Below are 21,687 nucleotides of genomic sequence, written 5' to 3'. Positions count from 1 at the left end.
CATCACAGATGTATCTTAAACTCAGAATGTCCAAAATGGAACCTGACACTGTATTCTTTGTGCATATAGTTGATCAAATTAGGAACTAGAATATAATCCTTGACTCTTCTCTCTTTCTTACTTCCATATCAAAGCAGTCAGTGAGTTCTGTTGATTTTATTTCCAAAACATTTTTCAATTAATTCCTTTCTTCTCTAGTCCCTACAGTCATTACTACACTCATCATTTCTTACTTGAATAGCTTAAATATTGTCCTAAATAATCTCCTTCCCTGTAGTCCAGTCTCACTGTCCTCTAATACTTTTGCCATTCTTTTTCCAAGGTGGTCTTCCTTAAATGTTAGTATAAGATTCTTAACTGCATAAGATTCTTCAACAGACCTCCACCACACTCAAAATGAAACCTAGACTCTGACACAGCTATTCCTCCCTAGTTGTCCAGGCTTCTTACATCATTATCCTTCCAGAAAAACACCACACTCCAGTTGAGGCATAGGCAACTGCCTTCTTTTCCCTCGATGAGAGATGTTTTCTTGTGCCTACATTTCTGTCCACATATTGCTCCTATTGCCTGCAATAACCAACTTTCCCTTCATCTTAATGAGCCAGAGACTCAGGTAGACTTGGGTTCAAATTCCAGCCCTGGTAATTTTGTCTTTTCACTCATTCAGTAAAGATTTAGTGGTGCTGGGAATACAAACTTGAAAACAAATAGCCATTGCCTAAGGAAGCTTGCAGTCTCACAAACCAGACAGGATTAAATACAGAAATCATCAGAATTCAACATGAAAGAACTGTAACAGAAGGAAACAAAAGGAACTATAACAATGTAGAATGTTTTCTAGAGGAAATAATTCCTTAATAAAGTCTAAAGGGACATTTACCTCTGCATGACATACAGAAAGAGGAATATTGTGTGTGTGTGTGCTTTACTGGAATAGAGAATGGGTATGAGGAAAAGAGGAAGGAGGACTATTGCATTATGGACGCATTTAGTTTGAGGATGTGCAAGCAGAGATGCAAAGATACCCAGGTACGTACAGGGATGCATAGGTATAGTGAGGAAGAGGAAAATGTTAGAACGGAGGTCAGTACAGATGGTAGCTGAAACCATGAGAACCTACATTGCCATCCTATCAATGATACAATGGCACTGCTGTGATCATGACAACAAAGACAAAATGTAACTTTATCCCAAATTGATGACATGTTTGAGAGAGATGCATACCAGGCTGGATATATCCTTTTCTTAGTTTTCTAAACTACAAGATATTCCATGATCAGAACTTGTACAAATCTGGAGGTGAGATTTCTCACCCACAATAGAAAACTGGATATTCTGCAGTTTGGCATTGTAAGGATGCTGGGTAGGGGTAGCACTGGTCTTTTTTTGGGATATCGAGGAAATGCTTCTCACAGCAAGATGGTCTTAAGAGAGCCCTAAGGGATGAACAGAACTACTGCAGGAGGGGAGAAATTGGAACAGCATCAAGGGCCCAGAGATCATAAGAACACTATGCCACAATACCTAGAGAGCTTTCTCTTTATGTCTAAAAAAAGCTAGCATGCAAATATCAGAATACTCGGACAAGGGCTTAGGGAGGAAACTCGGTGGATAGAAGCCTGTTGGTAATATCCACAGTAAGAAACTGATAAATGGCATAAAGTGTAATGCACCATTTGCTTGCAATAACTATGGACTTTCCAATATACAAAACATCCTGTATTTTGAAATAATGGGATTATTTTTGAACACTTATTTCTTTTAGGTTCTGGCTTTCCTATTATAAAAACAAAGTATGTGGTATCTAAAACACCAGCCCTTACTTAGTCATGATTTGAATGGTCAAATATTCACATAAGGAAAATACCTTTCCCAAAGGTGGGTTCTAATTAAAGTCCTGGAAGCTAGATGTTCTTCAACATTATTTTCTTTGCTTCTCTATTTCCTAATCCAACAGCAACACCACTGGACTTGGTAATCTCCTTGAGTCCGCTGTTGAACAAATCACTCTCCCGAATAATCTAAAATCCATTTAAAATAAAATAAAACAAAAAAATGTAGGGTGGAGTTTAATTTCAAGGCCCTTTATAGTCCATGATAAACAATGATGGAATAAATGATGGAAAAAAAAAAACTTCAAAGACAGTACTGCTAATTACCATAAAAAGAAACCAAACTCACTGTGCTTCCTGTTACTGCGTCATGAGGCTGCAGCAATATCCAAAACAATCAAAGTCAACTACAGTCAACAGAGAAGTGATGTGCTCCATTATTACCTCATTCATTCATTCAACAAATAGCACTTATCACGTATGGGGCTCTGCCTAGATGCTGGAGTACATAGGGAAGCCAAGTCTCTGCCTCAATGGAGCCTTCACTCTAAGTTCAACTCCATTTCACATCAATGTTAAATTACACAAAGGACTTCAACCCAAAAGTTTTCTAACCAGAAATTAGACTGGAATATTTGCATAAAATTTGTGCTAGCATGTTGTCTTTCCCAGGAATTTACAATAAATAAGTTAAAATCCTACCTTTCCTTTAAGAGTTCTTACAAAAGTACACAAAAGTCTTTCTCTATAAAGAATATTACAAAATTCAGAATCCCAGAATTTATTGAGTTTATCTAGAAAATGATCTAGTATCATATATATCTAATATATGATAACTGAGTATATGTGAAAAGTTATCATGCATTAAACAAGAATTCCCAAAGCATTATATGAATCTTTATTCAGTTTACTAACTCCTCTTTGTGAATAATTTCCACAGATGATTACCTGTTCATATGCCCAGAACTTAATAGCTGTCTCAGGAGCAATTTTAATGACATTTGTGCCATTTCCTCTCCAAAGGGAACGGACGCCTCCTTCTTTTATCATCTGTCGAAAGCCTCCAAATATGTTCATTGATTTTGAACCATGAACCTAAAATTAAAAGTGAAATAATGTAAAATGCTACTGGCATATTACTGATATTATTTCTAAAATAACCATACAGTCTCTTTTCAATACTTTTTACAATTGCCATAAGATGTATTTGAAAAAGCATATAGACAGTTGAGAAAATATATAGTGATGGGATGAATTATTATTATATTTTTTTAGACAGAAGTCTATATCTGGCTCAAAAACTAAGAATAGTTGGTATCTTTGACATGGGAAAACAGGACAAGCTCAAAATTTAAATTATTATGTTCAATGTTCCTAAGATAACATGAACCAAATGATGTATTAGGCTAGAGCAAACCCTTTGAAACATGAGAAATAACAAAGTATGCTGCAGGTAACAGATTACTCCCTCCCCCAAAGAAGTAGTACTGTAATATACTATAAATGGGTACAAATGTGATTTGGATAATATGTAAATCAGAGGTGTAGACACTGCAGGACACTGGAATACAGCCTGGCACCAAAAAGAAAAACTACCTTCCAGGGCATATCTTGAGGTCTTTCTAGGCAATAAATTCATGACAACGTGTACCAACAGTCTAACCCAGAAAGTGTTGATGGATTATTTGACTTACACTAGAGAGGTGGTAATCATTTAAGTATATTAGAACTTGTGATTGGTTGTATATGGAAACTGATTAATAAACTAAAAATAATTAAAGAACCCAGCTATTCTTCTGGTTGTTTTAGTTTATACAAAATGAGTGAAAATCATTAAGGGTGGGGGGAAGATGGAAGGGGTTGAAGACTAAAGGTCAACCATGTGACCAGAATGTGATCAGGCCCCCACAAAAACACTGGACCCCAAAGGCTCAGGCGAGCTTCCCTGATTGGCCTGCAATACCCTGTGCTTACTGTATACATCAATGACAGGAAAGCAACCCACTGAGACTCCAGGGAGGGGACAATAGAAGCTCCACCTTGGTACTTCCCAGGACTCAGCCCTCTGCACTTCCTTTTTTTGACTGATTTTAATCTTTATCTTTTTCCTGTAATAAACCATAATCACAACTATAGCAGCTTTCAGTTCTTTTGAGTCCTTCTAGTGAAATATTAAACCTAAAGGTGACTTTAGGAAACAGCCTGAATTTATAGAAACTAAAGTTCTATATATAACTTATAGAACTAAAGTTCTATAAATTCCATTTCGTTTTAAATACATAAACTTCACAATAAAAGATGACAAAGGAAAAGATGAATGCTTAATCAATTTCTGTCAAAATCAATTTGCTGTTGCTCCTAAAGAAAAATACATACATACCAATTCCCTCACACCCCCCACTTTTTTTAAAGTACTATATCTCTAAATATATTTTGGAATTTGGGTGAATTCTGAGGGAATGGTAGTTAAAATATAGTCAAATCTTTTTGTACAGAAATCCAAGGACAAATATAAAAAGTATTGACCTAGGTATCACAAACACTACTTTTGAAAATATTTTTAAGCAACTACTATGTTCCAGTAAGTTATTCCAGTATGTCAGGTGTCTCCACAGTCCTTGCATTGTTTAATTCTTACAGTCACCCTTGTTAGATATTCTTACTCCTATTCCAGAATGAAGGAAAATGAGACCTCAGAGGTTTTATGCAGTTTGAGAACCATAAGTTTTAGAGGTAAAGATACCCTGTTCCTCATCTAGTTTGTTATAAAGGAAAAATAAATTTAATTCTCATAGCTTTATGAGCCCCAAGGGTAAAATGAGGATAAAATACCTACTTCACTAGGCTACTATGAGGACTCAATGAGTTATCATTATGTGTGACAAATAAATATTAATCCTTTTCCTTTCCTTCCTCCTTTCTACTCTGACCAGCTGAAGGCTACACTGTTAGTAAATAGCAAAGCAAGTCCATAAACCAAGGTCTTTTCTGTTAACCTCAACTTTATACTAATTTTTAAAATTACATTCTTATCCTAAGATTTTGATAAAGTACAAAAAAAAAAGAAGCAAAATACAAATAATTTAAAGAGAACCCTTCAAAAATGTCTAGAGGTTTTTTTTTTTTTTTATTATACATTGAACAGACATGGAATGCCATATATTTAAAGTTCATTACATACATGAACCAATAATTTAAGGTTTGGTAAAACACTGCCAATACCTACATGGTCTGAATTTTCGGTTAGTAGCAATTAAATATTTTTTTATTACAGTTTGTTAAGAGGAAGTCATCAGTAGCTTTTGTTTAATGTTTCCTTTTTAAAAAGGAGGCAGGGGAAGCAGGAAGGAGTATGGACAAAACAAAAACCTTAGGCTTAAAAGAAACTTTAGTCTTTCACAAGAGCCTGGTTGAAGGATTCATGTTCTTACAGAAAAGAAATAAAATCCAGATTTCTCTAGAGAACTATTGGAGAAAGACTACTTGGGTAGGGGGAGCTATTTCCAAGGCTCAAAGTGATCTGGGGAGGTGTCACAGTGCTAGGTATCCAGTGCTTGGAAGGGATCTTGCTGTCACACAATGCAGGTGAAAGAGAGTGGGAAAATAAAAAGTCATCAAGGTGCCAATCAACATTCTTGGACCAAGTACTCATCAAAAAGCTACAGGCATAGGCAGTGTTGGGGTAAAGGTGTCACAGAGGCTATCAGTCAGTCACAGCCTACAGCAACTCCCCAAAGCCTTGGCGCTCCTATGGAGTGAAGTCAGCTGTTTGGTTTTCCTCTGTGTGCGTCCCCTGGGGTTAAGAAGGTTAACTTCTTGAACTTCTTCATGAAGTCCCCCCATAGCACAGGGGCTTGCTGAAGCGAAGCCCTTCAGGCAGTGGCACTGCTAGTATCCCAGTCTTACCAGACCCCTGCCTGCACTAGGTACACAGGCTGTTGCCAGCGCAACTGTGTCAAATTCCACCTCCATCACCTGGCCTTCCTGATCATGTTCTCCTCACCAATGCCATAAGAGACTTTGCACAAGCACTGGCTGGAAAGTAGACTCACACCACCATATCCTTCCTTGTCGGAAGAAGCTGACCAGTACTGATGAATAGTCCAGGCAGTTCTTGAAGTTCGGCTAGTAGTTTGTTCTGGCAACTTTTGGTCTCTTGGAGGCACAGGTATCTGGGGCTTCCTCCTTTACCGGTTCTACACCTTTCTTCTTAATCCAGGCTGAAAGCCTATTCACATTCCAGATGCAGGTCTTGAGTGTGGCAGATTTGCCACTGGGCAAAGTTTTCTGATCTAGACGATCTTCATACAGGACTGGGCCCTCTTCTGCCTCTTTTTCATTTTTTCTGCTCCGACCTTATTCTTATTGACCTCTGGCGCTGTGTTGGGCTCTTCTCCATTTCTGCCACCACTTCCTTTTTCCCACACTTTGGCATCCCTGTAAGGAACGCCCTTTGGCACATGCACCACGTCACCCACCCAAGCAGTATATATATATTTTTTAACTTGTCTGCTTCAGTCCAAGGATGGCTCCTTCTTGAGATCTTTTTTAAGGTATTAAAGACTATTACTGAGAAAACTTTAAACTTCTATTTCAAAACACCCACACTGTTCATTAGTTTAGAATATCTACGACATGCTTGGATGAAGCTCACCTGCATCATTACTTTCAGGCGATCCAAAGGGGCGGTGCTTGTTCGCGAGACCGCTCCCGCGATGCCTCCTGCCAGAAGCTGCCTCCACCACTGCCCCGACTTTTTCTCATCTTCTGTGAATTCATCTGGAATAGTTAAACTGTCCCCTATGTCAATTCCCTGCGGAAGTAGAGAAAAGGTTATTGTGTTCCTTCAATTAAAAAGACAATCCCATAAATTCTTTTAAGACTGTCTAGTCATCCTAAACATAGTGTTGGTTCACAAGAAATTAAAATTAACAGTAATTACAAACTCCTAAAGCCAATAATGCAACTTTTTATAGATCCAATGACTTCTATTGGGCTAAACCAGAATGAAAGGGCATTTTATCAGTTACAGTGAATTATTTCTAGTTACAGCCACTTTTTCATAAGACTAGAAAACCCTATCTCCAATTGGTGATGATTTTTTTAAGAATTTAGTTTAGGGGGGCTGCAGTTGTGGCTCAGTGGTAGAGTGCTTGCCTGGCATGTGTGAGGCCCTGGGTTCAATACTCAGCATCACATATAAATAAAGATCCATTGACAACTAAAAATATATTTTAAAAAAATTAGTTGAGGACTGGGGGTGTAGCTTCGTGGAGGAGCATTTGCAAAGCATATGCAAGTTCCTGGGTTTGATCCCTCTCACCACCAAAGAAAAAAATGAAAAAGACAAAAGAGAATTGTTTGTTGCTGGGCATGGTGGCACATGCTTGTAGTTCCAGCCACTCAGGAGTCTGAGGCAAGAGGATCACTGAAGTCCCTGAACTGGAGGCCAACCTGGGCAACAAGGGGAAAAACCGTTTCAGAAATAACATCTACCTTGTACTCCATACCACTATACATGGTTTAAACATGTAAATGAAACTATGTCTGTGAATATCCCTAAACTCCTTTCTCATATTGACTATGAATATTTTTGTATGTCTGACTTGTCAATTAAAGCATGCAACAGAGTCAATTTAAAATTTAGCTAAGAGGAACATATATTTCCAAATGATCACTCACATTGATTCTAAACATTATTGTAAGTTACAAACATAGCTTAAGAGAAACAAAGTTCTATTTTATCTTCATTTCTAAATGATTTTGTTGTAAAAGATTTTATAGGCAGGAGTGTAAGGTGAGGAGCTATGCTACAGTTATAACTCTTTTCCTTTATTTCACTATCAATAAAATGGATACATGATTGTAGCCTCAACTTTTATCATATTTCTCCAAAGATACAACAAAAAAGTCGTGTAAGTATAAAATTTATCTAGGCAACTGAACTACTAATATGGCATTATTTATACTCATATTTGAAAAGGTACTAGCTATCACTAATTTTATAATACTCTACATAAGATTAGGCATTGTTAATGGCAGCAATGTGAACTCAAGGCTGCATTTAGTGCATATTAAATTTATTAAAATTCATGAATAAGTACAGAAGACAAGCCCATTAAGAAAAACAAATTCCAGGGCTGCAGTTGTAGCTCAGTGGTAGAGCACTTGCCTAGCATGTGTGAGGCATTGGGTTTGATCCTTAGCACCACATAAAAATAAATAAATAAAATAAAGGTATAAAAAATAAGAAAACATTATTAAAAAAAAAATTCCTTCAGTGTTCCCAATGGTTTCAGGAACTAAATACACAATAATAGAACTTCATTTGTACCAGCATATTTTTAAAATATTAATCAAAATTAAAATTGCAAAGTTTTGTGGAATACAAACAGATGTGAAATGCTAAGAAGATAAGCCAAAAAGATCTTGTACATTCAATAGTTATTATAAATGCCTTAGGCCAGAGGTAAATAGAGGGAGTCTAACTGAACAAGCCCAAGTTTCAGGAAAAAAAAATCATGAGGTGTTGAGATCATTTAGGCAACATAGTATCTATGAAAAGTAAAGGTCTATGACTTTCAGACTTCCCTGTGGCAGAATACTTAAATGCCATAAAGGCTGGGCACCTTATTTATGAAGATGGTACTTCTTCCAAATTTTGTAAATGACTGTTTCTGCAATCCTAGGATTTTAAAAGATATTCTACAAATCTTTGCTACTGGGATTAGGCATCCTGGTCCCATAAGTATTCAGAGTGCTTCTGGGTGCTGACTATATGGCTTACAGCTCCAAACAAGTACAAAGTGTACTTACAGTAGAATGTTTCCAGAAACGGATGATTTCCTCAATGTCTGTAACAGGGTTAAATAGGAAGTAGTCCCTCCATTCATTCCAGTCCACTGTCATTGTCCCATCAGCATCAATGCTGAAAGTTTTAAAAAGTGATTAAAGAACAAAATGAAATTGTTAAATAAACCTAACATTATTGGTCATTTTACAGAATGACAATTTCTGTTCCAACTTGATATTCTCATTAAATTTTTTAAAAATCTCACTCACAATTATACATTGTTGAAAATAGCAGCAGGCATTTTATGGTCCTTTTAGTTAATTTTAAACTTTCATAGATAAACATGGACCCCCAAATTACAGAGAGCTCATTAAAGACTACCTTCAGTACTCTATCAAACTCTAAGTTAATAAGCTATAAAGCACAAAAAACTAGATGATAAAAATAAAGGGAATGTTATGGTTTGGATATAAGGTGCCCCCCCAAAGCTCCTGTGTTAATACAGGAATATTCAGAGGTGAAATAATTACATTATGGGAGATACAACCCAATCAATACATGCTAGTTTGAATGGACTAACTGGGTGATAACTGTAGACTGGTGGGGCATGGCTGGAAGAGTTGGGTCACTGCAGGGATGTCCTGAAGGGTTCATCTCCCCTGCAGCCCAACCCCCTTCTCCTTCCTGGCCACCTTGAGTGGAACAGTTTTCCTCTGCCACACACTTCCACCATGATATTCTACCTCATCTTGAACCCAGAGCAATGGAGTCAGCCAACCATGCACTGAAACTCTGAAATCAGGAGACAAAATTAACTTTTCCTCCTCTAAGTAGTTCTTGTCAGGTATTTTGGTCACAACAACAAAAAACTGACTAATCACTACCTGACAGGGAGGTAGTACTAAATGGGTTCATGATACATTTTTTCTTGCCCTGGCTCAGGAGATATATATTTTTATTAGTGCATTTAATTATACAGAGTAATGGCTGCCATTATGGCATAATCATATGTTCAAATAACAAACTGTGACCATATTCACCCCCAACTATCTTCCTTTACCTTCCCCTCCACTCCTTCCCACCCCTACAGAAGATATTTCTTAATGTTTTGTTACAACATTTGGTATGATTTTGAAATATACTCAAAATATGTTCTCAATTTCTTTCACAATGTCCACCACGTTAAGAAGATTAGCAATGTTGTAAGAAATCAAACTCTTGGCACCTGGGCCTTTTGAGTCTTAAGGAATCCTGGTACCTCATTTTTTTTGGTGGTGGTGGTGGTAGTGCTGGGGAATCTGGTACCCCATTTTTAACTTTAAAATTAACATTGTAATCCTAAACATTTCTCACAAACTTTTTGCTTGTTTTATAAGCTTCTTGAAATAAGGCCATCTGTATTTGTTTTCTCCTCAGAATAACACCAAATTGTGCCAGGATTTTGACTGTCTTGTCCCCTAAGGTTCCATAGCTCTCAAAGTGGCTGGCAGAGAGACAGTGCTCATTTATTTGTTGAATTAATTGAAGTTTCTGAAAAATAAAGTTTTGGTGTCCCCTCTTATTTTATTCTATAATTTATATGGAAATGATACATAAAGATGGTAGTCTGAAAAATAAAGTTTTGGTGTCCCCTCTTATTTTATTCTATAATTTATATGGAAATGATACATAAAGATGGTAGTCAAATAAAATGCAATTTTGAGATATTTATTATTGTGTTTTTACTACCATTGTGTATTTTGAGCTGCATATGTGAAATTACATTTAAACTTTCACTCGTCTCAAAATGTAAGTATTAACACTCCAAGCCTAATGTAGTGAAACATGCCTGTAATCCCAGGGTATCGGGAGGCTGAGGCAGGAGGATGGTAAAATCAAAGCCAGCCTCAGCAACTTAGTGAGGCAAGGCCCTAAGCAACTGAGTGAGACCCACTTTCAAAATCTGAAAAAAAAATAATTATTTTTTAAAGGGCTGGATATGTGGCTCAGTGGTTAAGCAACCTGGGTTCAATCCCTCCTACCAAAAAGGAAAAAAAAAGCATTAACATTCCGTATGGCATGAAAACCCTAGTCACTATTTAGAACATTGTTCTGGGTTGAAATGTCTGTAGCCCTATTTTTATGACTATTTTCTTCTATAATACAATTATTTGTCTGATCCTACCTCCCAACCTCCCACACATGAGTATCCTCCGCAAAGCAAGAATTTTGTTGATTTTATTCACATATGAAAACAAAATATCTAGAAGAATGCCTTGTACAGAAAATATTTATTGAAAACATAAATGAACTTCAAATTCTGTAGTTTAATGCCACAGAATAGTTAGTGTTAACAAACTTCTTGGGTAAGATGTTCTCACTGTGGGTTGAAGTTGTACTTCTCTTCAAATTACAAATGAGGCTGAGCATCTGTTACCATATTCATTTACTGTTCATGTTTTCCCTGCATGAAATGCCCGTTCATATCTTTGGGCCATTTTTTAATGAGTTTGTCCTTTCCTCATTCACAGTTCTTCATATAGTTGATTCCAGTCTTTCAAGTTATTAACCTGGCAAACACCTTCTCTTTGTCTTTTCACTCTATTTGTGGTACCCAAGTATAGATGCTCTTGATTTTAATGCAGCTGAATTCATCAATCTTTTCATTTTTTACTACTACCTTGCCTAATTTTTGATAAATTCTTCCCTACTCTGAGATAAGGATGATCCTTTTCATCTACCCCTAAAGGTGCAATAGTTTAACTTTCATGTTCCAGTTGATATTTGTGCAGTGCGGGAGGTAGGTATCCAATTTCAGGTTTGTCTGGATAGCCATTCATTGCAGTCTCTCCTTTTCCCAGAGATTTGCAGTTTCTTCTCTCATATGACAAATACAAACTATGGGTGGATCTGTTCCTAGAATTGCCATTATGTTCCTCTTATCAACTTGTCTATTTCAGTAGCAATATCATAATTATACCTTAATAATAGCAATTCTTGATATCTGACAGGTCAGCTACCAGTTCCCTGCGGTTCTTCTAGGTTATTCTTTAGCCTTCTCTTTTTGATATAAATTTTAGACTTAGCTTGACAAATTCTTCCCAAAAAACATGTAGGTTCTGAATATTACCAATTTGGAGGAACACATCTCTGTACTAACTCTTCTTTACTGTCAGCTAATAAAATTTTTATCAGTTGTTCATATAATGTATTGATTGAGGCATATTGATTTTTACTTACAGTCAACTCAGTGTAAATTTTTACATTTATGACATAAATCATAATGTCCCATAATTTCCCTCTCTCATTAACTTGTTTGCTTTTGATATTACAGTTATTATGGTTCACAGAAAGGTCAGGCGAGTGCACTTTTACACTCTGGAGAGGTTTGTAGATCTGTTCTTTTATAGTTTTCAAGGACTATCTGGGACTAAATTTGCTTTATGAAAAAAATTTTAATTACTGATGCAATTTCTTGAATTGTTTAGGTAATTTTGGCTATTTCTTCTTGATACAGTTTTGGTAAGTTATACTTATTTTTCTAGATATTTATTTCATACATTTTCAAATTTATTAACATAAAATTATTCATAGTATTTTATATTTTTAAAATTCCTGATGTATCTATTTGCGATTAAACATATTTAAATCTCATTTTTCTTTTTTGCCTCAGTCTCTCCAGAGATTTCTTTTCCAACAACCAACTTTTGTCTTTTTTGATCCTTTCTATCTAGTTCTACTACTCTTTATTATCTCTTCTTTTTTACCTTTGAGATTATTCTGATTTCTTTCCCCTAACTTAGTATATTAATTTTTAGCCTCTATCCATTTCTAATAAAAGTTTTAAGATTATAAAATTTCCCCTAAGTACTCTTAGAAATATCCTTCAAGTTTTAATGTTTTCAAGTCAGTATATCCTTGAATTTCCACTTAGTTTCCTCTTTGACTTATAAGTTATTGAGAAGTATATATAACTGAGGTATTTTGTTATGGCAGCCCAAGCTAATAAACATTGATCTACTCTGTTGCTTGGACTTAAAATTTGCATTATCCCTGAAGTTATCAAAGGGCATACAGGAATATATTATTTCTATTCTTAGAATAAGAGAAAAATCCTCACTTTTCTTTGCGAATGAGACTTTAGAAGCAGATTTTTTTTTTATTGTAAACAAATGGGATACATGTTGTTTCTCTGTTTGTACATGGCGTAAAGGCATACCATTTATGTAATCACAAATTTACATAGGGTAATGTTGTTTGATTCATTCTGTTATTTTTTCCCCTTCCCCCCCACCCCTCCCACCCCTCTTTTCCCTCTATACAGTCCTTCCTTCCTCCATTCTTGCCCCCCTCCCTAACCCTAACTCTAACCCTAACACTAACCCCTCCCACCCCCCATTATGTGTCATCATCCACTTATTAGCGATATCATTTGTCCATTGGTTTTTTGAGATTGGCTTATCTCACTTAGCATGATATTCTCCAGTTTCATCCATTTGCCTGCAAATGCCATAATTTTATCATTCTTTATGGCTGAGTAATATTCCATTGTATATATATATACCACATTTTCTTTATCCATTCATCAATTGAAGGACATCTAGGTTGGTTCCACAATCTGGCTATTGTGAACTGAGCAGCTATGAACATTGATGTGGCTGTATCTCTGTAATATGTAGAAGCAGATTTTTATATGCTCAATATTCCATGGTCAAAACTCTTTTTATCTCGTTTTCATGTGTTAGTTTTTCATTTATTCAGGAAAGTCTTTCTTATCCAGTGCTAACAAAAATAACTCCATGCTCAACCTTAAGATTTCAACCTTCCTATTGGGCAACTGCTTAGAAAAGAAATTCTAAACAGATTGACAGGAAGAAAATGCTACTGTATTTTCCTGTAAGAAATATTATATTTCTATGAGGCAATACACAGATTCAAAAAGAGATACATTTGATAATAAAGCCATTAAGAAGAAACCTGTAGATAGTGTGAAGACTGAAAACATTCATGAGAATATTAATATAAGAATCTTTTCTTGTTTTCTGTTATCATGAAAAAATTGGTACCTGCAGTGTGTTTATGACAAAAGAGTATTTGAAAGTCCCTATACTTCAGAGGTTATGGCTCCATCCTGTGAAATAAAACATTTGAATCTGTAAAGGTCTCTCTTACTAAATATTTGAACTGACTGCCCTGGACAACAATATTCAAATTAGTATGTCTGTGTTCTGCAAGTTTAAATCAGCACTTCTCTGACAACCAGGAAAGCTTTGGAATCTTCCTCTTATCCAGTCACATGTAGGTTAAATAATCTGAAGAATCTGCTAGGGTACTTATCTTGAAACAGCCAGCTCTATTGTCACGTTAAGAATCAAATGGGGGTGAGAAAAAAAAGAAAAAAGAGAAATGCAACACCCAAGCCCTTGGCTCCTCATCTCTGGATTTAATACCTTATTGCTGTCCTGCTGTCCCTGAGGCCTTGCAAGAGTCTACTCTGAGCATCCCTCTTCCATTCCTTCATCGTAGACACAGTGCATACAAATGAACAGGTAGGAAGAGGAATGATGCGGAGTATACATAATGAGGAACGGTGAGGTGCAGGAAGGTGTTTGAAAACCACACTTACAAATGCAGTATATTAGCATGAAAGTCAAAAATAAATGTCAATGTGGTAAAGAGCTTACCTTCGAAGAATCAACTCTGCTTGTTGTTCAGAAATAGTTAGACCCAATATCTTGAGAGACTGGACAATTTCTGAAGCCTCAATTTTTCCTTTAAAAATATTGAAAAGATCAGAAACTCAGAACTAACAAGGACCTTAGAAACTTTGAATTTCAAATCACTCATTTATGAGAAAGCTTTGAAAAAACAAAGGTAAAACTATGCATTAAGTAAGTCATAGATTTGCTTACATACATATTATAACATTGATATGCAAAAGTTAACAAATACATTGAACAAGTATATTCACACTATTTCATCCAGTAATCACAAAGCCTTGTAGATAATAATGATTTTCCTCTGAAAAAGAAGCCAGGTGCTCAAGTGGTCTTAGCAGGTGAAGTAATCAAGAAATAACAGAACTGAGATTCAAATCAGAATTTCTAACTCTCAGATAAATTCAGTTAAACTAGAATTCATTTACAAAGTGTCCATATCCACTTTTTAATAAATGACTACACATTTATTATGCATAAAGTTGTATTATATGAATGAGTTAAAGACAAGTAGAAAATGGAGTATTTTTTGAGAAATCCAGCAGTAAAAATAAAGAGAGAAATGGGAAAGAAAAGTTTTAGCGTTAGGGAAATCAGACCTATTTATGGGCAGGAGAACAATCAGAAGAGAGAAAACAAAGTATAAGCAATACACATAAGCAGGACTGAATTTCCCTTCAACAGCTCAGACCGAGGATCTGGAGACAGATCTGTATGAACTCAGACAAAACAAAACAGAGGTGCTGCTGTCAAAGCAGCATTAGCAGCAAACTTCTCAAGAAGAGAGGAAGACGAAAATCATTGTTAGTGGTGTTAGTGGTGGAAGACTTCATCTAAGACAGGGACCCTGAAGGAATGACAGGATTCTGAGAGAATTCTCCTCGAGAGAGGAATCTGGACAATAAAAGGGCCATAGAAGTCATCAACTGTAGCAGTGAAATTCTTCAAATATCACTCTGATCATTCTCTCTGACAACCACGTTATTGAAGATTTACATTCAATTCTTGTTATTCCCAGTAGTCACTGGTGAATGCTGAATTAGCAACTATTGAACGGTTGTTCCTGTAGGAAGTTCAGGGTTAAGCTCCTATCAGCCCGGATCACATCTTCATCAACTGACCAATACTAACCTTGTCTCATGTGTGTTTCTGTTTAAAGACACCCCATTTAATGGGAAGGAACCCAGGGGCACTTAACCACTGAGCCACATCCCCAGGACTTTTTTATTTTTTATTTTGAGACAGAGTCTCACTAAGTTGCTTAGGGTTTTGTTAGGTTCTGAGGCTGACCTGAACGTGTGATTCCCCTGCCTCAGCCTCCTGAGCCATTGGGATCACAGGCACATGCCATCATGCCCCAGTTACACTGAACTCTTGGAGAAATTTATCTAATATTCATTCTCTCCATAAAGCCTACCACGGCCTTCTGGCAGTTAAGCGCTTCAGCACTACTTTTGGAAAACATTTTGAAAAGCAAAAATATCCCCCTAAAAAGTATAAAAACATAAAATACATTATCCAAAATAGACTTTGAAAAGGACATGTTTACAGTCTGAATTAAAATAAGAAGGTAGATGTCACCTTACTCTACCTTAACTAGGAATGTGCATATTGAAGAGCTCAAAACAATAGTCCACTGCTTTGCGCATGTGCTCAAATGGCTGGGAGTGCTGTGAGTATACATTTCGAGGTTACTTTTGAGGTTAAACTTTAGCAATAGGCAAATTTACAAATACAGAGTTCATGAATAATGAGGAGCCACTAGATGTGCTTTGCTTTAGGAAGTCTAATAAATTAAAATATGAATCTATCATGAGAAATTGTTTCAAAATATACCAAAAAAAGATAAGTTAAGGGACCCTTCACATTTACTACAATTGTATTGTTAAAATTTCATCTTTATTTTCTCTGGTTGACTTAGAATTTTCTGAAATAGACAACTGATGTGTGTATAACTTATATACTGGGATGACTGACTGTGGATTCTCAGAAGGTTGATCCTACAGAAGCTCCATCTCCCTCTGGGTTCTTACTCTACATAAAGAAGCCATAAGGTTTACCAAAAGGTGCTTACCTAAAGGCCTACATGCTATTTTTCTTTGTAATTTTCAGTATTGGAGAGCATCTTCTCTAAATTTTTTCTTCCAAAATGACTATCAAATGTAAGATGATCCAAAAGTTTTTCAAATTTAGAATATTCAATGCTCACGTCTACATATGAACAAAACTAATTCTCTACTATTGAGAAGACAGAAATCTTATTATTTTAACCCATACTTTTAAATAAAATTAGCATAAAGTTCTGTAGTTAACATTATACATCAATAGACAAAGTTATCCACAAGTTTTCATCAGTAAAAATATGAGCTCTACATAAAAGTCACATTATGAAAATAAATATTTACACAGGTAATAATTGATATCTTAAAAGAAGAGAGGCTAAATATGTATCATTTTAGACTCTTGGAAGCCTGAGAAGTAGTTGGTGAAGAATAGAAGAAAAAGACACACCATCATTATTCTTGTCCAAACTCTTAAATGCCAATTTCATTTTTTTCTCATGGTCTTTAAGGTACTTCATAAATTCTTCAAAATCCAGCTTCCCATCCTTGTTGATATCTCCAGTAACAAAAATTTTCTACAAGAAAAAATTAAGAGATATTTTATTGCCAATATGAATTAAAGTACTAAATTAATTATATACATACTTCAAGCAGATTGGTTCTTTTCCTACAAGACTTAAGTAAGAATTTTTTGTCATCTATGTCATTATCCATTATGGCATAGCCTGTAACAAAAGCAATTATTCCACTTGATTTGAAATTTAACATGGAATTTAAATATGTAACATAGTATTTTTCCCTTTGCTTACCAAAATTACTCTTTTCCTAAAGATGATCTTTATAAAAGTTGTCAAATCAAGCTGTCCACTTCTATGTTAATAGAAATCATTGTTTTTGATTAAAAAAATAAGACCTTATGCTATCTGGTATCACATGTATACCCTCCTTACAACCAATTAAGATATTCACAACTGACCACACAGAGATTTCAAATTTTGTTGTACTGATAGTCATGTTCTTCTTGGCAAATAATGTTGCATTTGGCGAGATAGTATAATGGTCAGAATCATAACCCTAGACTCAGAAAGATCTGAACTTGGGAGCTACAACAAAGCTATGCTTACAGGGAGTTTTATAGTTTAAAATGCATAATTAGGAAAGAAGAAAGGCTTCCAAGCAATGATTGATCATTGATGCTCATCTCAATCTCAAGAAACTATAAAAAATAAATTAAAATAAAATAAAAAGAAGGTGAAGCAATGGAATATTATTCAACCTTAAATAAAAATGAAATCATGGCATTTGCAAGTAAATGGATGGAACTGGAGACTATCACACTAAATGAAACAAGTCAACCCCAAAAAACCAAAGGCCAAGTGTTCTCTCTGATATGCAGATGCTAACACACAAGTGGGGGAGGAAAGAATAGAAGTTCATTGGATTAGACAAAGAGGAATGAAGGGAAAGGGGGATGGGAATGGGAAAGACAGTAGAATGAAACAGACATAACTTTCCTATGTTCATATATGAATACATGACCAGTGTAACTCCACATCATGCACAACCACAAGAATGGGATCCTAATTAGAATAAGTTATACTCCATGTATGTATAATATGTCAAAATACACTCTACTGTCATGTAGAGCTAAAAAAAAAAAATTAAAAAAAAATCAAACTAAAAGAAAAGGTAAAGGAAAAAATTAAGAATGAAAAGATCACAATACCCAAAGGACTTAAAATCAGCATACTACAGAGATACAGCCACATCAATGTTCATTGCTGCTCAATTCACCATAGCCAGATTGTGGAACCAACCTAGATGCCCTTCAGTTGATGAATGGATAAAGAAACTGTGGCATATATATACAATGGAATATTACTCAGCCATAAAGAATGATAAAATTATGGCATTTGCAAGCAAATGGACGAAATTGGAGAATATCATGCTAAGTGAGATAAGCCAATCTCAAAAAACCAAAGGAAGAATGATCTCGCTGATAAGTGGATGATGATACATAATGGGGCGTGGGAGGGGTTAGTTTTAGGGTTAGAGTGAGGGTTAGGGAGGGGGGCAAGAATGGGGGAAGGAAGGACTGTATAGAGGGAAAAGAGGGATGGGAGGGGTGGGGGGAAGGGGAAAAAAATAACAGAATGAATCAACCAACATCACCCTATGTAAATGTATGATTACACAAATGGTATGCCTTTACTCTATGTACAAACAGAGAAAGAACATGTATCCCATTTGTTCACAATAAAAAAAAAAAAAAAAAAAAAAAAAAAAAAAGAAGACAATGTGAAGTGTAAGATAGTCCCTTTTGTAACCCCCTCAGTAAAATTCTCTTGGTTTTTACTCCTACTTATCTGGTGTTTGTTGGTGTGTTAAAATTTTATTAATACTTGTACATATTTAATATTAGCACATGTATCAATTAAACAATGCAAGATATAATATCATATAATATCAGTGTGTATAATAATATAGTATACAATATATATATAACATAAAATATATTAGGTACAATAGGTACAATATATATTACATTGTATAGTATTATTTGTGGTGCTTTTAAATTTTATTTAAAATAAATTTTATTAGGTATAATGTAAAAAAAAAAAAAAAAAAAGATCACAATAGCTAAACTATGGAATCAACCTAGGTGGCCTTCAACAGATAAATAGATAAAAATGTGATACATATACAAAATGGAATATTACTCAACCTTAAAGAAGAATAAAATCGTGGCATTTGCCTGTAAATGGATGGAACTAGAGAATATCATGCTAAACGAAATAAGCCAATCCAAAGACCAAAGGCCAAATGTTTTCCCTGATAAGTGGATGCTAATTCACAATAAGGGGGGGAAGGAGTGACAGTAGAATGAATAAGACATTATTACCCTATGTGCATATATGATTACATGACCTGCGTAACTCTACATCATGTACAACCAGAAGAATGGGAAGTTATACTCCATTTATGTAAGTTGTATCAAAATGCAGTGTCATGTATAACTAATTAGAACAAAAGAAAAAAGAAAAAATATTTCTTTCAATTTTAGGTTGCCCCATCCTCTAGGTGCCCCTTATTTTGAGCATTGGCAGTCCTCCTAGGACAGCAGAAAAACAAAGTGAAAAATCTCTTTAGCAACTGTGGAGTATCACCAAAATCTCATCACCTCCTTCATGGTCTCACTACTAGTTTGACATTTTCTAGGCTATCATTCACAGTGTAGCCTGTGTGATTTGCTTGAAATACAAATTTGACAACATCAGAAAAAAAAATACTACTGCAAGGGTCACCAAGGTCAGAAGGTAAGCTCTCTGAAAAGATCAATAAAGTCAACAAACTCTTGATATTGGCAAATAATCAGTGTCAGAAAATAAAGATAGAAATTCCTAGACATGAGAGACACTAGAGTCACTAAAAATATGATGAACAGCTTTATATCAAAGAAAATATAAATGAAATAAGAGAAAAATGCCTAGAAAAAAAAAAAAACTTATTAAAAACTGACCTAAACTAGGCTTGGTGGCATATACCTGCAATCCCAGCAGCTGAGGATCACAAGTTCAAGGCCAGCCTCAGCAACTTAGCAAGGACCTTATCAACTTGATGAGACCCTGTCTCAAAAATTTTAAAAAGGGCTGGGGATGTGATTCAGTGGTTAAACCCCCCTGGGTTCAATCCTCAAAACACACACACACACACACACACACACACACGCACAAAATCAACCTAAGACAATAGGAAATTTGAGTAATCCTATAAATATTAAAATAATTTAACCTATAATTCTAAAGTATTCCCATGATGAAAAATTCAGGCCCACATGTTTTGAACAATAAAACCAATGTCTACCAAACTTTCAAGAAAGAAAGAAAAACACCAATTTTCCAAGAATTGAAAAGGTGGGAATATTTTCAAATCCATTTTATGAGGCAGGTATACCCTTGATAATGATTCTAAAACCTAATGGGGAATCACAAACACACAAAAAAAGAATCAAAAGAAAATTTAAAGCAACATCACTATTAAAATAGATGCAAAGTTCCTAAAAATATGTTAGCAAATCAAACCTAACAATAAATAAAATGGAAAATACATCATATATGTATGTGTGTATACATGCATACATATATTTTTATAGTAGATAGATAATGAACAAGGTAAATATATTCTAGTAAAACCAGGTAGAGTTAATGTTTTTAAAGTTTATCACATTAACAGAAAAAGAAAAAAGTCATATGATCATCTTAATAAGCATCTCATGAATTCAACATCATTCCTTGTTAAAAACTCTAAGCAAACTAGGCTGTTTCCTTAGTCTGATAAGGATATCTACAAAGAATTCTAACCTTTTTTGATTACGCTGTTTGGGGTTCTCTTATCTACATCCTAAATACCCCTGATTAAAATAACATCAATTACTACTAACAGTCTTAAAAGCAAATTCATTTCTATTATGTCAATGGAAAGTAATTATTACAAGTTAATTCATTTTACAAATTAGATTGAGAATGAATATTCATCTAGAAATTTTTTCCTGATTACTTAAAACATATTATAAGATCTATATCATCCAAAAGAAAATGTCACAGCATTTAGGAATCCCACCTGTGTATTTAAGTTTCATCTAAGAAGTTTATAATTTGGTCAAGGGAAATATTAGTGAACACCTATCATTTGGAAAGGGGATTGAAACTGCAACCCTTCTTATGGTAAGTAGACTTTCGGAGTTACAAACACCTGATGACTCTAATTTAACAATACTGTGAAATGTGTTTCAAATAATTGAATTTGTTTATGGCATAATTCAGAATTTCTTATGAAAGGCTATTCTATATCAAATAAGCAAATACAAGTCATATTTTGCAAATCTAAACACAAGAGTGGTTTTAAACAAAACATGAAGAACATTCAACTTTAAAAAGAAAATGAAAAATACTTCAGAGTTTTGTTTTGTTAGGAATTGGGAAACCCAAGTGAACTTTATAGAGAAAATGTTCTGGACACTGAACTGTTCCAGAGAAAGCATCCACTCCAGGCCTCTGTGATCACAGAAGTATTAATCAGTTATCAGCACTGTGACAAAATACCTGAAATGGCCAAGGTGGAACAGTTTATTTTGGCTCAGTTTCGGTCCACGGTCCCTTAGCCCTGTTGCCTTTGGCCTGTGGTGAAGCAGCACATCATCAAGGTGTGTATAGCAGAGTAAAGCTGCTTACCTCCTGATGGCTAGAAAGCAAAGAAAGAGGAGGGACCAGGATCCAAATATCCCCATCCCCATATGGGGG

At 35.2% G+C, this 21,687-nt stretch overlaps 1 protein-coding gene across 1 annotated transcript in view; it reads right to left on the bottom strand.

Moving 5' to 3' along the window:
• Positions 1-21,687, bottom strand: part of LOC124961288 (calcium-binding mitochondrial carrier protein SCaMC-1) — a 47,192-nt gene that overhangs the window by 14,784 nt on the left and 10,721 nt on the right. The window contains exons 2-6 of the mRNA XM_047519930.1: positions 16,836-16,962; positions 14,292-14,379; positions 8,652-8,763; positions 6,490-6,648; positions 2,784-2,930 (exon numbers count right to left, since the gene is read on the bottom strand). Of these exons, the coding sequence (XP_047375886.1) occupies positions 2,784-2,930; positions 6,490-6,648; positions 8,652-8,763; positions 14,292-14,379; positions 16,836-16,962 (633 nt within the window). The remainder of the gene's footprint in view (positions 1-2,783; positions 2,931-6,489; positions 6,649-8,651; positions 8,764-14,291; positions 14,380-16,835; positions 16,963-21,687) is intronic.

The sequence above is a fragment of the Sciurus carolinensis genome, chromosome 1 (genome assembly GCF_902686445.1).
Source record: "Sciurus carolinensis chromosome 1, mSciCar1.2, whole genome shotgun sequence".
Taxonomy (NCBI): Eukaryota; Metazoa; Chordata; class Mammalia; order Rodentia; family Sciuridae; genus Sciurus; species Sciurus carolinensis.
This window is presented reverse-complemented; position numbering and strand designations above follow the sequence as displayed.